General features: G+C 39.0%; 1 protein-coding gene and 1 non-coding gene across 2 annotated transcripts; one reads left to right on the top strand and one right to left on the bottom strand.

Annotated features, from left to right (window-relative positions):
- Window positions 1–4,625: 4,625 nt before the first annotated feature.
- On the bottom strand, window positions 4,626–4,729 carry LOC130943117 (small nucleolar RNA R71). Its single transcript, XR_009071650.1, has one exon. It is a non-coding gene; the product is annotated as a small nucleolar RNA R71 (small nucleolar RNA).
- A 7,199-nt stretch (window positions 4,730–11,928) lies between these two features.
- Window positions 11,929–12,851, top strand: LOC130939740 (uncharacterized). Its single transcript, XM_057867825.1, has 2 exons — window positions 11,929–12,210; window positions 12,321–12,851. Exons 1-2 carry the CDS (start codon window positions 11,929–11,931, stop codon window positions 12,849–12,851), a joined length of 813 nt encoding a protein of 270 aa, XP_057723808.1.
- Window positions 12,852–13,219: the final 368 nt, after the last annotated feature.

Consider the following 13,219-nt stretch of genomic DNA (forward strand, 5'->3'; position numbering starts at 1 on the left):
TGATGAATTGGTGCTCATAAGCTATTTTTGCCAAGGGTTGGTCCCTCAAGACAAGCTCCATATTGATGCCTCAAGTGGAAGATCTCTTACTATTCATACCCTGGGTCGAGCTGTCCGACCCGGGATATTCGACAGACAAAGCGACTGACCTCTTTAGGTCAGGGCAACCCGACCTCGTTCCAAAGAGCTCAGCCAAGTCACCCGGAAAGCCCAAAGAAGGGCCCAAATAGAGGAACACGCCCCAAATCCTAAGGCAGCCCAAGCCTACAGAGAGAAGGGCGGTTCCCTTGAAGATAAGATGACCTCACTTGAAGATAAGATAAAGATAAGATAAGATAACTAACTTATCTTATTTAAGAAGGTCACCCTATGCCATTATAAATCCACTGGAGTACCCAGGTATAACTCATACTCTGATTCTACTCAATACCTGCTTAATACCCTTGCTAACTTAAGCATGGGATTCCCTTGCAGGTACCCCCACCCTCTGGGGACGAAGAATCAGCACCATCACCAAGTCCAACAAGTTAGACACAACAGCTTCGACCCACACAGAAGATCTCTAACGAGATCGACCTACAGTTTCAGGTAACCCACGGAACACTTACTAAGAACAAAACTGCAGAAGAAGCTTGGGAAGTCAATGCGGATTCGCCAAATTCAACTCAACATTTAAGGACAAGAAATCCCCAACCGAAGGTCATAAGTGAAGTCTCACCTTTCGGTGATCCTATCTTGACTAGGACGCTTGGTGAAATGACGGTTGATGAGCGGATAATTTATACGCTTTTTGGCATTGTTTTTAGGTAGTTTTTAGTATGATCTAGTTACTTTTAGGGATGTTTTCATTACTTTTTATGCTAAATTCATATTTCTGGACTTTACTATGAGTTTGTGTATTTTTTTGTGATTTCAGGTAATTTCTGGCTGAAATTGAGGGACCTGAGCAAAACTCTGATAAGAAGGATGACAAAGAACTGCTGATGCTGTTGGATTCTGACCTCCCTGCATTCGAAATGGATTTTCTGGAGCTACAGAACTCCAAAAGGCGCGCTCTCAACGGCGTTGGAAAGTAGACATCTAGAGCTTTCCAGCAATATATAATAGTTCATACTTTATTTGAGATTTGACGAAGTAAACTGGCGCTCAACGCCAGTTCCATGCTGCATTCTGGAGTCAAACGCCAGAAACACGTCACGAACTAGAGTTGAACGCCCAAAACAGGTTACAACTTGGCGTTCAACTCCAAGATAAGCCTCAACTCGTGAATAGATCAAGCTCAGCCCAAGCACACACCAAGTGGGCCCCGGAAGTGGATTTATGCATCAATTACTTACTTCTGTAAACCCTAGTAGCTAGTTTAGTATAAATAGAACTCTTTACTAGTGTATTAGACATCTTTGGTCTCAGTTTTAATTAATTATCCATCTTAGGAGGCTATTGATCACGTTTTTGGGACTGGCCATTCGGCCATGCCTGGACCTTCATCACTTATGTATTTTCAACGGTGAAGTTTCTACACACCATAGATTAAGGGTGTGGAGCTCTGCTGTACCTCAAGTTTTAATACAATTACTACTATTTTCTATTCAATTCGATTTATTCCTGTTCTAAGATACCATTCGTACTTCAACCTGATGGATGTGATGATCCGTGACACTCATCATCATCCATCCTTATGAACGCGTGCCTGACAACCACTTCCGTTCTACAAGCGAAAGCTAGAGTGCGTATCTCTTGGATTCCTGATGCATGATGCATGGTTGCCCCTCACCTGACAACCGAGCCTCCCATTCCGTGAGATCAGAGTCTTCGTGGTATAAGCTAGAATTGATGGCGGTATTCATGAGAATCCGGAAAGTCTAAACCTTGTCTGTGGTATTCCGAGTAGGATTCTGGGATTGAATGACTGTGACGAGCTTCAAACTCGCGATTGCTGGGCGTGATGACAAACGTAAAAGAATCAAGGGATTCTATTCCAACATGATCGAGAACCGACAGATGATTAGTCGTGCCGTGACAGAGCATTTGGACCTTTTTCACTGAGAGGATGGGATGTAGCCATTGACAACGGTGATGCCCTACATACAGCTTGCCATAGAAAGGAGTAATAAAAATTGGAAGAAAGTAGTAGAAAAGCAGAGATTCAGAAGGAACACAGCACCTCCATACGTTTATCTGAAATTCCCACCATTGAATTACATGAGAAACTTTATCTTTATTTTTTGTTTATTTTATTATTATTCAAAAACCCAATAATCTCTTAAATTAGTTAAATCCGCCTGACTGGGATTTACAAGATGACCATAGCTTGCTTCATACCAACAATCTCTGTGGGATTGACCCTTACTCACGTAAGGTTTATTACTTGGACGACCCAGTACACTGGCTGGTTAGTTGAGCGAAGTTGGAAAGAAAGTGCTGAGTTAATAAATGCGCATACCAAGTTGAATGCCATTGTTAGAGATCACAATTTTGCCCACCAAGTTTTTGGCGCCGTTGTCGGGGATTGTTTGAGTATGGACAACTGATGGTTCGTCTTGTTGCTCAGATTATGTAATTTTCTTTTCAAAAAGTTTTCAAAAAATTTATTTAAAAAATTTTTTCCTTGTTTTCGTTTTTTTTTTTCAAAAATTATTTTCGAAAAAAAAATTAATAATAAAAATACAAAAAAATCATAAAATCATAAAAACAAAAAATATTTTGTGTTTCTTGTTTGAGTCTTGTGTCAATTTTTAAGTTTGGTGTCAATTGCATGCTTTAAAAATTTTTCTTGCATTTTTCGAAAATTCATGCATTCATAGTGTTCTTCATGATCTTCAAGTTGTTCTTGGTAAGTCTTCTTGTTTGATCTTGATGCTTTCTTGTTTTGTGTCTTTTATTGTTTTTTATGTGCATTCTTGCATTCATATTGCCCAAGCATTAAAGATTTTTAAGTTTGGTGTCTTGCATGTTTTCTTTGTATCAAAAATTTTTCAAAAATATGTTCTTGATGTTCATCATGATCTTCAAAGTGTTCTTGGTGTTTATCTTGACATTCATAGTGTTCTTGCATGCATCATGTGTTTTGATCCAAAATTTTTATGTTTTGGGTCATTTTTATGTTTTTCTCTCTCATCATCAAAAATTCAAAAATAAAAAAAATATATTTTCCTTATTTGTCTCCTAATTTTCGAAATTTTGGGTTGACTTGGTTAAAAATTTTTAAAATTAGTTGTTTCTTACAAAGTCAAGTCAAATTTTCAATTTTAAAAATCTTATCTTTTCAAAACTTTTTCAAAAAGTTCAAATCTTTTTCATTTTTTATTTATTTTCGAAAATTTTAAAAATATTTTTCAAAAATATTTTTCTTAATATTATTTCAAATTTTCGAAAATTATGCCAACAATTAATATGATTGATTCAAAAATTTGAAGTTTGTTACTTTCTTGTTAAGAAAGGTTCAATCTTTAAATTCTAGAATCATATCTTTTAGTTTCTTGTTAGTCAAGTAATCAATTTTAAATTTAAAAAAATTAAATCTTTTTCAAAATATCTTTTTCTTAAAAATCTTATCTTTTTATCATATCTTTTTATCATATCTTTTTCAAAATTTTATCTTTTTCAAAAATTTGATTTCAAAATATCTTATCTAACTTCTTATCTTTTCAAATTTGATTTTTATATCTTTTTCAACTAACTATTTGACTTTTTGTTTGTTTCTTATCTTTTTCAAAACCACCTAACTACTTTTCCCTCTCTAATTTTCGAAAATATCTCATCCCTTTTTCAAAATTATTTTTAAATTAACTAATTGTTTTAAATTTTAATTTTAATTCTATCTCATCTCTAATTTTCGAAAATCAATAACTCCTTTTTAAAATTAATTTTCGAATTCTCTCTCTCATCTTCTTCTAATTATTTATTTATTTACTAACACTTCTCTTCACCTCTTTTCATCTCAAATCACTACCCCTATCCTTACCCTTATGTTTGGATTATTCCTTCTTCTTAATCCTTATCCCCTTTCTTCTTCTACTAATAATAAGGATCCTCTTTACTGTGACATAGAGGATTCCTCTTTCTTTTCTTTTTCTCTTCTCTTTCATCTGAGCAGAAACAAGGAAAAAGGCACTCTTGTTGAAGCTGATCCTGAACCTGAAAGGACTCTGAAGAGGAAACTAAGAGAAGCTAAATTACAACAATCCAGAGGCAACCTTTCTGAAATTTTCGAACAAGAGAAGGAGATGGCAGTCGAACCCAACAACAATAATGCAAGGAGGATGCTTGGTGATTTTACTAAACCCACGTCCAAGTTTGATTGAAGAAGCATCTCAATTCCTGCCATTGGAGCAAACAATTTTGAGCTGAAACCTCAATTAGTTGCTTTAATGCAATAGAACTGCAAGTTTCATGGACTTCCATCTGAAGATCCTTACCAGTTTTTAACTGAGTTCTTGCAGATTTGTGAGACTATTAAGACGAATGGAGTAGATCCTGAAGTCTACAGGCTCATGCTTTTCCCTTTTGCTGTAAGAGACAGAGCTAGAACATGGTTGGACTCACAACCTAAAGATAGCCTGGACTCCTGGGATAAGCTGATCATGGCCTTCTTGGATAAATTCTTTCCTCCTTGAAAACTGAGCAAGCTTAGAGTGAATGTTTAGACCTTCAAGCAAAAAGATGGTGAATCCCTCTATGAAGCTTGGGAAAGATACAAGCAGATGACCAAAAAGTGTCCTTCTGACATGTTTTCAGAATGGACTATGTTAGATATATTCTATTATGGTCTATCTGAGTTTTCCAAAATGTCACTGGACTATTCTGCAGGTGGATCCATTCACCTAAAGAAAACGCCTGCAGAAGCTCAAGAACTTATTGACATGGTTGCAAATAACCAATTCATGTACACTTCTGAGAGGAATTCCGTGAATAGTGGGACGCCTCAGAGGAAAGGAGTTCTTGAAATTGATGCTCTGAATGCCATATTGGCTCAGAACAAAGTGTTGACTCAGCAAGTTAACATGATTTCTCAAAGTCTGAATGGATGGCAAAATGCATCCAACAGTACTAAAGAGGCAGCATCTGAAGAAGCTTATGATCCTGAAAACCCTGCAATAATAGAGGTAAATTACATGGGTGAACCTTATGGAAACACCTATAATTCATCATGGAGAAATCATCCAAATTTCTCATGGAAGGATCAACAAAAGCCTCAACAAGGCTTTAATAATGGTGGAAGAAATAGGCTCAGTAATATCAAGCCTTATCCATCATCTTCTCAGCAACAGACAGATAATTCTGACCAGAGCACTTCTAATTTAGAAAACTTAGTCTTTGATCTGTCTAAGGCCACTTTAAGTTTCATGAGTGAGACAAGGTCCTCCATAAGAAATTTGGAGGCACAAGTGGGCCAGCTGAGTAAGAAAGTAATTGAAACTCCTCCTAGTACTCTCCCAAGCAATACTGAAGAGAACCCAAAGAGAGAGTGCAAGGCCATTGACATAGTCAATATGGCCGAATGCAAGGAGGAGAAGGAGGACGTGAATCCCAATGAGGAAGACCTCATGGGACGTCTGTCAAGCAAGAAGGAGTTCCCTATTGAGGACCTAAAGAAATCTGAGGCTCATATAGAGACCGTAGAGATTCCATTAAATCTCCTTCTGCTATTCATGAGCTCTGAAGATTATTCTTCCTCTGAAGAGGATGAAGATGTAACTGGAGAACAAGTTGCTCAATATCTAGGAGCTATCATGAAGCTGAATGCCCAGTTGTTTGGTAATGAGACTTGGGAAAGTGAACCTCCCTTACTCATTAGTGAACTAGATACATGGGTTCAGCAAACTTTACCTCAAAAGAGACAAGATCCGGGTAAATTCCTAATACCCTATACCATAGGCACCATGACCTTTGACAAGGCTCTGTGTGACCTAAGGTCAGGCATAAATCTTATGCCACTCTCTGTAATGGAGAAATTAGGGATCATTGAGGTACAACCCGCCGTATTCTCATTATAATTGGCAGATAAGTCAATAAGACAAGCTTATGGATTAGTAGAGGACGTGTTAGTAAAGGTTGAAGGCCTTTAAATCCCTGCTGATTTCATAATCTTAGACACTAGGAAGGAAGAAGATGAATGCATCATCCTGGGAAGACCCTTCCTAGCCACAGCAAAAGCTGTGATTGATGTTAACAGAGGAGAATTAGTCCTTCAATTGAATGGGGACTACCTCGTGTTTAAGGCACACGGCCATCCCTTTGTAATACTGGAGAGAAAGCATGAAAAGCTTCTCTCAGTACAGAGTCAAAAAGAGCCCCACAGTTAAACTCTAAGTTTGGTGTTGAGAAGACCCCACATTCAAACTCTTAGTTTGGTGTTGAGAAGACCCCACATTCAAACTCTAAGTTTGGTGTTGGGAGGACTTCATCGTGGTTTGAACTTTTCTAAGGCTCCATGAGAGCCCACTGTCAAGCTAGTGACATTAAAAGAGCGCTTATTGGGAGGCAACTCAATTTTTATTTATCTAATTTTATTTTTATTTTATTGTTATTTTGTGTTTTATTAGGTTCATGATCATGTGGAGTCACGAAAAAAATACAAAAATTAAAAACAGAATAAAAAACAGCAGAAGAAAAATCACACCCTGGAGGAAGGACTTACTGGCGTTTAAACGCCATTAAGGAGCATCTAGCTGGCGTTCAATGCTAGAACAGAGCATGGATCTGGCGCTGAACGCCAGAAACAAGCAACATCCTGGCGTTTAAATGCCAGGAATATGCCCTGAGGAAAGCTGGCACTGAACGCCAGTAACAAGCATAGAACTGGCGTTCAACGCCAGAAACATGCTACACATGGGCGTTTAACGCCCAGAACGTGCATCACTTCGGCGTTTAAATGCCAGAATTATATGCAAAGGCATTCTACATGCCTAATTGGTGCAGGGATGTAAATCCTTGACACCTAAGGATCTGTGGACCCCACAGGATCCCCACCTACCATATTCTCACCTTACCTCCTAATAATCCTATAACACACTTTCCCAAAAAACCCTTCACCAATCACCTCAAATCTCTCTTCCCAAATTCCCCCTTCACCACTCACATCCTTCCACTCTTTCCCATAAACCCCACCTACCTTCAAAATTCAAAATTCTTTCCCACCCAAACTCACCCTAAATAGCCGAACCTACTCCCTCTTCCCTCACTATATAAACCCCTCCATTCTCCTTCATTTTCACACAACACAACCCCCTCTTATACGCCTTGGCCGAATACACCTCCCTTACTCTCCTCCATATTTTCTCTTCTTCTTCTTCTTCTTCTTCTTTTCTTTCTTCTCTTGCTCGAGGGCGAGCAATATTTTAAGTTTGGTGTGGTAAAGGCATAAGCTTTTTGTTTTTCCATTACCATTGATGGCACCTAAGGCCGGAGAATCCTCTAGAAAAGGGAAAGGGAAGACAAAAGCTTCCACCTCTGAGTCATGGGAGATGGAAAGATTCATCTCCAAAGTCCATCAAGACCACTTCTATGATGTTGTGGCCAAAAAGAAGGTGATCCCCGAGGTCCCTTTCAAGCTCAAGAAAAATGAGTGTCCGGAGATCCGACATGAGATCCAAAGAAGAGGTTGGGAAGTTCTAACCAACCCCATGCAACAAGTCAGAATTTTAATGGTTCAAGAGTTCTATTCCAATGCATGGATCACTAGGAACCATGATCAAAGTAAGAACCCAAATCCAAAGAACTATCTTACAATGGTTCGGGGGAAATACTTAGATTTTAGTCCGGAAAATGTGAGGTTGGCATTCAACATGCCCATGATGCAAGGAGATGAACGCCCCTACATTAGAAGGGTCAAATTTGATCAAAGGTTGGACCAAGTCCTCATGGACATATGTGTGGAAGGAGCTCAATGGAAAAGAGACTCCAAAGGCAAGCCAGTTCAGCTGAGAAGACTGGACCTCAAGCTTGTAGCTAGAGGATGGTTGGACTTCATCCAACGCTCCATCATCCCCACTAACAACCGATCGGAAGTTAATGTGGATCGGGCCATCATGGTTCATAGCATCATGATTGGAGAGGAAGTAGAAGTTCATGAAGTTATCTCTTTGAATTCTACAAAATAGCCGAAAAGTCCTCTACCATGGCAAGGTTAGCTTTTCCTCATCTTATTTGCCATCTATGTTACTCAGCTGGAGTTATCATAGAAGGAGATATACTCATTAACGAGGATAAGCCCATCACCAAGAAGAGGATGGAGAAAACAAGAGAGACCATCCACGGATCTCAAGAGATGCATGAGGAAGCTCATCATCAAGAAATCTCTGAGATGCCTCAAGGGATGCACTTTCCTCCAAATAATTATTGAGAACAGCTCAACACTTCCCTAGAAGATTTGAGTTACAATGTGGATCAATTAAGGGTGGAACATCAAGAGCACTCCATCATTCTCCATGAAATTAGAGAAGATCAAAGAGCAATGAGGGATGAGCAACAAAGGCAAGGAAGGGACATAGAAGAGCTTAAGGACATTATTGGTCCTTCAAGAAGAAGACGCCACTAAGGTGGACTCATTCCTTGTTCTTATTTTTTCTGCTGTTTGGTTTTTATGTTATATGTTCATCTATGTTTTGTGTCTCTACTTCATGATCATTAGTAGTTAGTAACTATGTCTTAAAGCTATGAATAATTCCGTGAATCCCTCACCTCTCTTAAATGAAAAATGTTTTTAATTCAAAAGAACAAGAAGTACAAGAATTTTGAATTCATCCTTGAATTTAGTTTAATTATATTGATGTGGTGACAATAATTTTTGTTTTCTGAATGAATGCTTGAACAGTGCATATTTTTTATCTTGTTGTTTATGAATGTTAAAATTGTTGGCTCTTGAAAGAATGATGAACAAGAGAAATGTTATTGATGATCTGAAAAATCATAAAATTGATTCTTGAAGCAAGAAAAAGTAGTGAAAAAAAAAGTGGCGAAAAAAATAGAAAGAAAAAGAAAAAGCAAGCAGAAAAAGCCAATAACCCTTAAAACCAAAAGGCAAGGGTAAAAAGGATCCAAGGCTTTGAGCATCAATGGATAGGAGGGCCCAAGGAAATAAAATCCAGGCCTAAGTGGCTAAATCAAGCTGTCCCTAACCATGTGCTTGTGGCAAGAAGGTCCAAGTGAAAAGCTTGAGACTGAGTGGTTAAAGTCGTGATCCAAAGCAAAAAGAGTGTGCTTAAGAGCTCTGGACACCTCTAACTGGGGACTCTAGCAAAGCTGAGTCACAATCTGAAAAGGTTCACCCAGTCATGTGTCTATGGCATTTATGTATCCGGTGGTAATACTGGAAAACAAAGTGCTTAGGGCCACGACCAAGACTCATAAAAGTAGCTGTGTTCAAGAATCAACATACTTAACTAGGAGAATCAATTAACACTATCTAAACTCTGAGTTCCTAAAGAAGCCAATCATTCTGAACTTCAAGGTATGAAGTGAGATGCCAAAAATGTTCAGAAGCAAAAAGCTACAAGTCCCGCTCATCTAATTAAGATTAATATTCATTGATATTTTGAGATTTATAGTATATTCTCTTCTTTTTATCCTAATTAATTTTCAGTTGCTTGGGGACAAACAACAATTTAAGTTTGGTGTTGTGATGAGCAGATAATTTATACACTTTTTGGCATTGTTTTTAGGTAGTTTTTAGTATGATCTAGTTACTTTAAGGATGTTTTCATTAGTTTTATGCTAAATTCACATTTCTGGACTTTACTATGAGTTTGTGTGTTTTTCGGTGATTTCAGGTAATTTCTGGCTTAAATTGAGGGACCTGAGCAAAACTCTGATATGAAGGCTGACAAAGGACTGCTGATGCTGTTGGATTCTGACCTCCCTGCACTCGAAAATGAATTTTCTGGAGCTACAAAACTCCAAATGGCTCGCTCTCAATGGCGTTGGAAAGTAGACATCCAGAGCTTTCCAGCAATATATAATAATTTATACTTTATTCGAGATTTGATGATGTAAACTGGCGCTCAACGCCAGATCCATGCTGCATTCTGGAGTCAAACGCCAGAAACACGTCACGAACCAGAGTTGAACGCCCAAAACATGTTACAACTTGGCGTTCAACTCCAAGATAAGCCTCAACTCGTGGATAGATCAAGCTCAGCCCAAGCACATACCAAGTGGGCCCCGGAAGTGGATTTATGCATCAATTACTTACTTCTGTAAACCCTAGTAGCTAGTTTAGTATAAATAGAACTCTTTACGAGTGTATTAGACATATTTGGTCTCAGTTTTAATTAATTATCCATCTTAGGAGGCTATTGATCATGTTTTGGGGGCTGGCCATTCGGCCATGCCTGGACCTTCATCACTTATGTATTTTCAACGGTGGAGTTTCTACACACCATAGATTAAGGATGTGGAGCTCTGCTGTACCTCAAGTTTTAATGCAATTACTACTATTTTCTATTCAATTCAATTTATTCCTGTTCTAAGATACCATTCGTACTTTAACCTGATGGATGTGATGATCTGTGACACTCATCATCATCCATCCTTATGAACGCGTGCCTGACAACCACTTCTGTTCTACAAGCAAAAGCTAAAGTGCGTATCTCTTGGATTCTTGATGCATGACGCATGGTTGCCCCTCGCCTGACAACCGAGCCTTCCATTCCGTGAGATTAGAGTCTTCGTGGTATAAGCTAGAATTGATGGCGGCATTCATGAGAATCCAGAAAGTCTAAACCTTGTCTGTGGTATTCCAAGTAGGATTCTGAGATTGAATGACTGTGACGAGCTTCAAACTCACGATTGATGGGCGTGATGACAAACGCAAAAGAATCAAGGGATTCTATTCCAACATGATCGAGAACCGACAGATGATTAGTCGTGCCGTGACAGAGCATTTGGACCTTTTTCACTGAGAGGATGGGATATAGCCATTGACAACGGTGATGCCCTACATACAGCTTGCCATAGAAAGGAGTAATAAAAATTGGAAGAAAGCAGTAGAAAAGCAGAGATTCAGAAGGAACACAGCACCTCCATACGCTTATCTGAAATTCCCACCATTGAATTACATGAGTAACTTTATCTTTATTTTCTGTTTATTTTATTATTATTCAAAAACCCAATAATCTCTTAAATTAGTTAAATCTGCCTGACTGGGATTTACAAGATGACCATAGCTTGCTTCATACCAACAATCTCTGTGGGATTGACCCTTACTCACGTAAGGTTTATTACTTGGACGACCTAGTACACTTGCTGATTAGTTGAGCGAAGTTGGAAAGAAAGTGCTGAGTTAATAAATGCGCATACCAAGTTGAATGCCATTGTTAGAGATCACAATTTCGCCCACCAACGGTCTTGCTAAGGCAAATTACTCAAGGTCAACAAATTCCACAAATGTTGCTACCTCCACCCCAACCTCCTAGAATTGAAGGGCCTTCTAGATATTGTGGCATTTGTGCTTGCAATGGTTACTACACCGATGAGTGCCCTCAAATCCAAGAGGACAACATATTGGCGGTGGCAAATCCTTATCCACAAAGGTCCAATTTCAACCAAGGCAATCAAGGATCTTATCAATATGGAGGAAACCAAGGTCAAGGGTGGAGAGACAGTTCCAATCAAAGGTGGACTCAACCATCTCAAGCTCAACCTTATTCCAACCAACAAGTCTATTATCATTAACCTTCTCAAGTCCAACTACCATACCATCAACCACCACAACCTCACTAGCCACCATATCAACCACAAAGCCCACCTCCTTCCCAACCTAATCAACAATCACATTCCCAATCTCAAGCAAGGTATCAACCACCACACACTAGGCTTACCCTCCCTCAAAATAGTCAACCCTTCTCTTCAAACCAATCTCATATGAATGATGCAATTCAGAGTTTCATGCAAGAGCAAAGAGAGTTTCATAAGAAGCAAGAAACGTACATGGCAACCATTGCCGAAGCTCTATCCCATTTGACTCTTTCTCCTTCAAACACTCACAATACCTACCAAGCTTCCACATCTAGTTTTCTACTCTCTCAACCTCAACCAAATCCCAAGGGAAGCATCAATGCTATCACCCTCAACGGTCACAAATTAGATGAAGTTGTTCTTGAGCCTACAAGTTTGAGCAAGGAATCCCATAATAAAGGAATGGAAGAAGAAGTGGGCGTGGTTGGAGATGAGATGGAGAATATTGCAAGAGAAGAGGAGGATCTATTGAAGGTCAAGGAGCCCAAAAGGAAGAACCCTCTTGAAGAGCCTACACCAATCCCTTTCCCAACGGTGGCTAAAAAGGCTAAAAAACATGAAGACTTTGACCAAATGTGGTGGAGATCTTCAAGAATGTGGAAGTTACCGTGTCTTTTTTTCAAGCCATCCAACAAGTTCTAAAGTACGCCAAATTCCTAAAGGATGTTTGCACTCATAAGGACAAGATTGGTGAGCTAAACAAATATCTGGTGAATGACACTATTTCTTCTCTCATTCCAGAAAAGTATAATGATCCCGGTCCTTATTTGGTTGGTGGGATAGAGTTCATGGATTGCATGTGTGATTTGGGAGCTCGTGTAAGCATTATGCCCCTTCCTATCTATGAAAAGTTGAACTTGTCACCATTAAAGAGGTCCAGAGCGAGATTTGTGTTGACGGACAAGAGTATTGTGTCGGTTGTAGGAATTGCGGAGAATGTATTGGTCAATATTCAAGAGTTGCTTTTTCCGGTAGATTTTCAAATTTTGGAGACCCCTCCAATTGATTCGGACAAGCCATCCTCTATTCTCTTTGGGAGACCATTTTTGAAGACGTCTCGATTTAAGTTGATGCATTTTCGGGGGCTTACTCGTTTGAAGCTGGTGGGAAAGTAGTGAAATTCACTTTGGATGGATCTAAGAAACCAACACTTGAAGTATACTCTATCTTTGGTTGTGACCTAATTGAAGAGCAAGTACATGAAGCTAATGAGGGACATCATGAAGAAGCAAAGGTTGTCAAGGAGCCTGGTGCACGAAATTGTGATCACTACTTTTCACAACTCAAATAATCCCTAGTAATGGCCCCAAAGACTTGGTGCTCAATACCATGGCATAAACACAACTTCGCACAACTAACCAGCAAGTGCACTGGGTCGTCCAAGTAATAAACCTTACGCGAGTAAGGGTCGATCCCACGGAGATTGTTGGTATGAAGCAAGCTATGGTCACCTTGTAAATCTTAGTCAGACAGACTCAAATGG

Source organism: Arachis stenosperma, chromosome 7 (genome assembly GCF_014773155.1).
Source record: "Arachis stenosperma cultivar V10309 chromosome 7, arast.V10309.gnm1.PFL2, whole genome shotgun sequence".
NCBI lineage: Eukaryota > Viridiplantae > Streptophyta > Magnoliopsida > Fabales > Fabaceae > Arachis > Arachis stenosperma.

Excerpts from the sequence above, each read along its gene's own strand:
- LOC130939740 (XM_057867825.1), top strand. The coding sequence starts at position 11,929 with ATGGCAACCATTGCCGAAGCTCTATCCCATTTGACTCTTTCTCCTTCA. Across the intron at positions 12,211-12,320 it reads AAGAGGAGGATCTATTGAAG|ATCTTCAAGAATGTGGAAGT; the intron begins GTCAAGGAGCCC and ends AATGTGGTGGAG.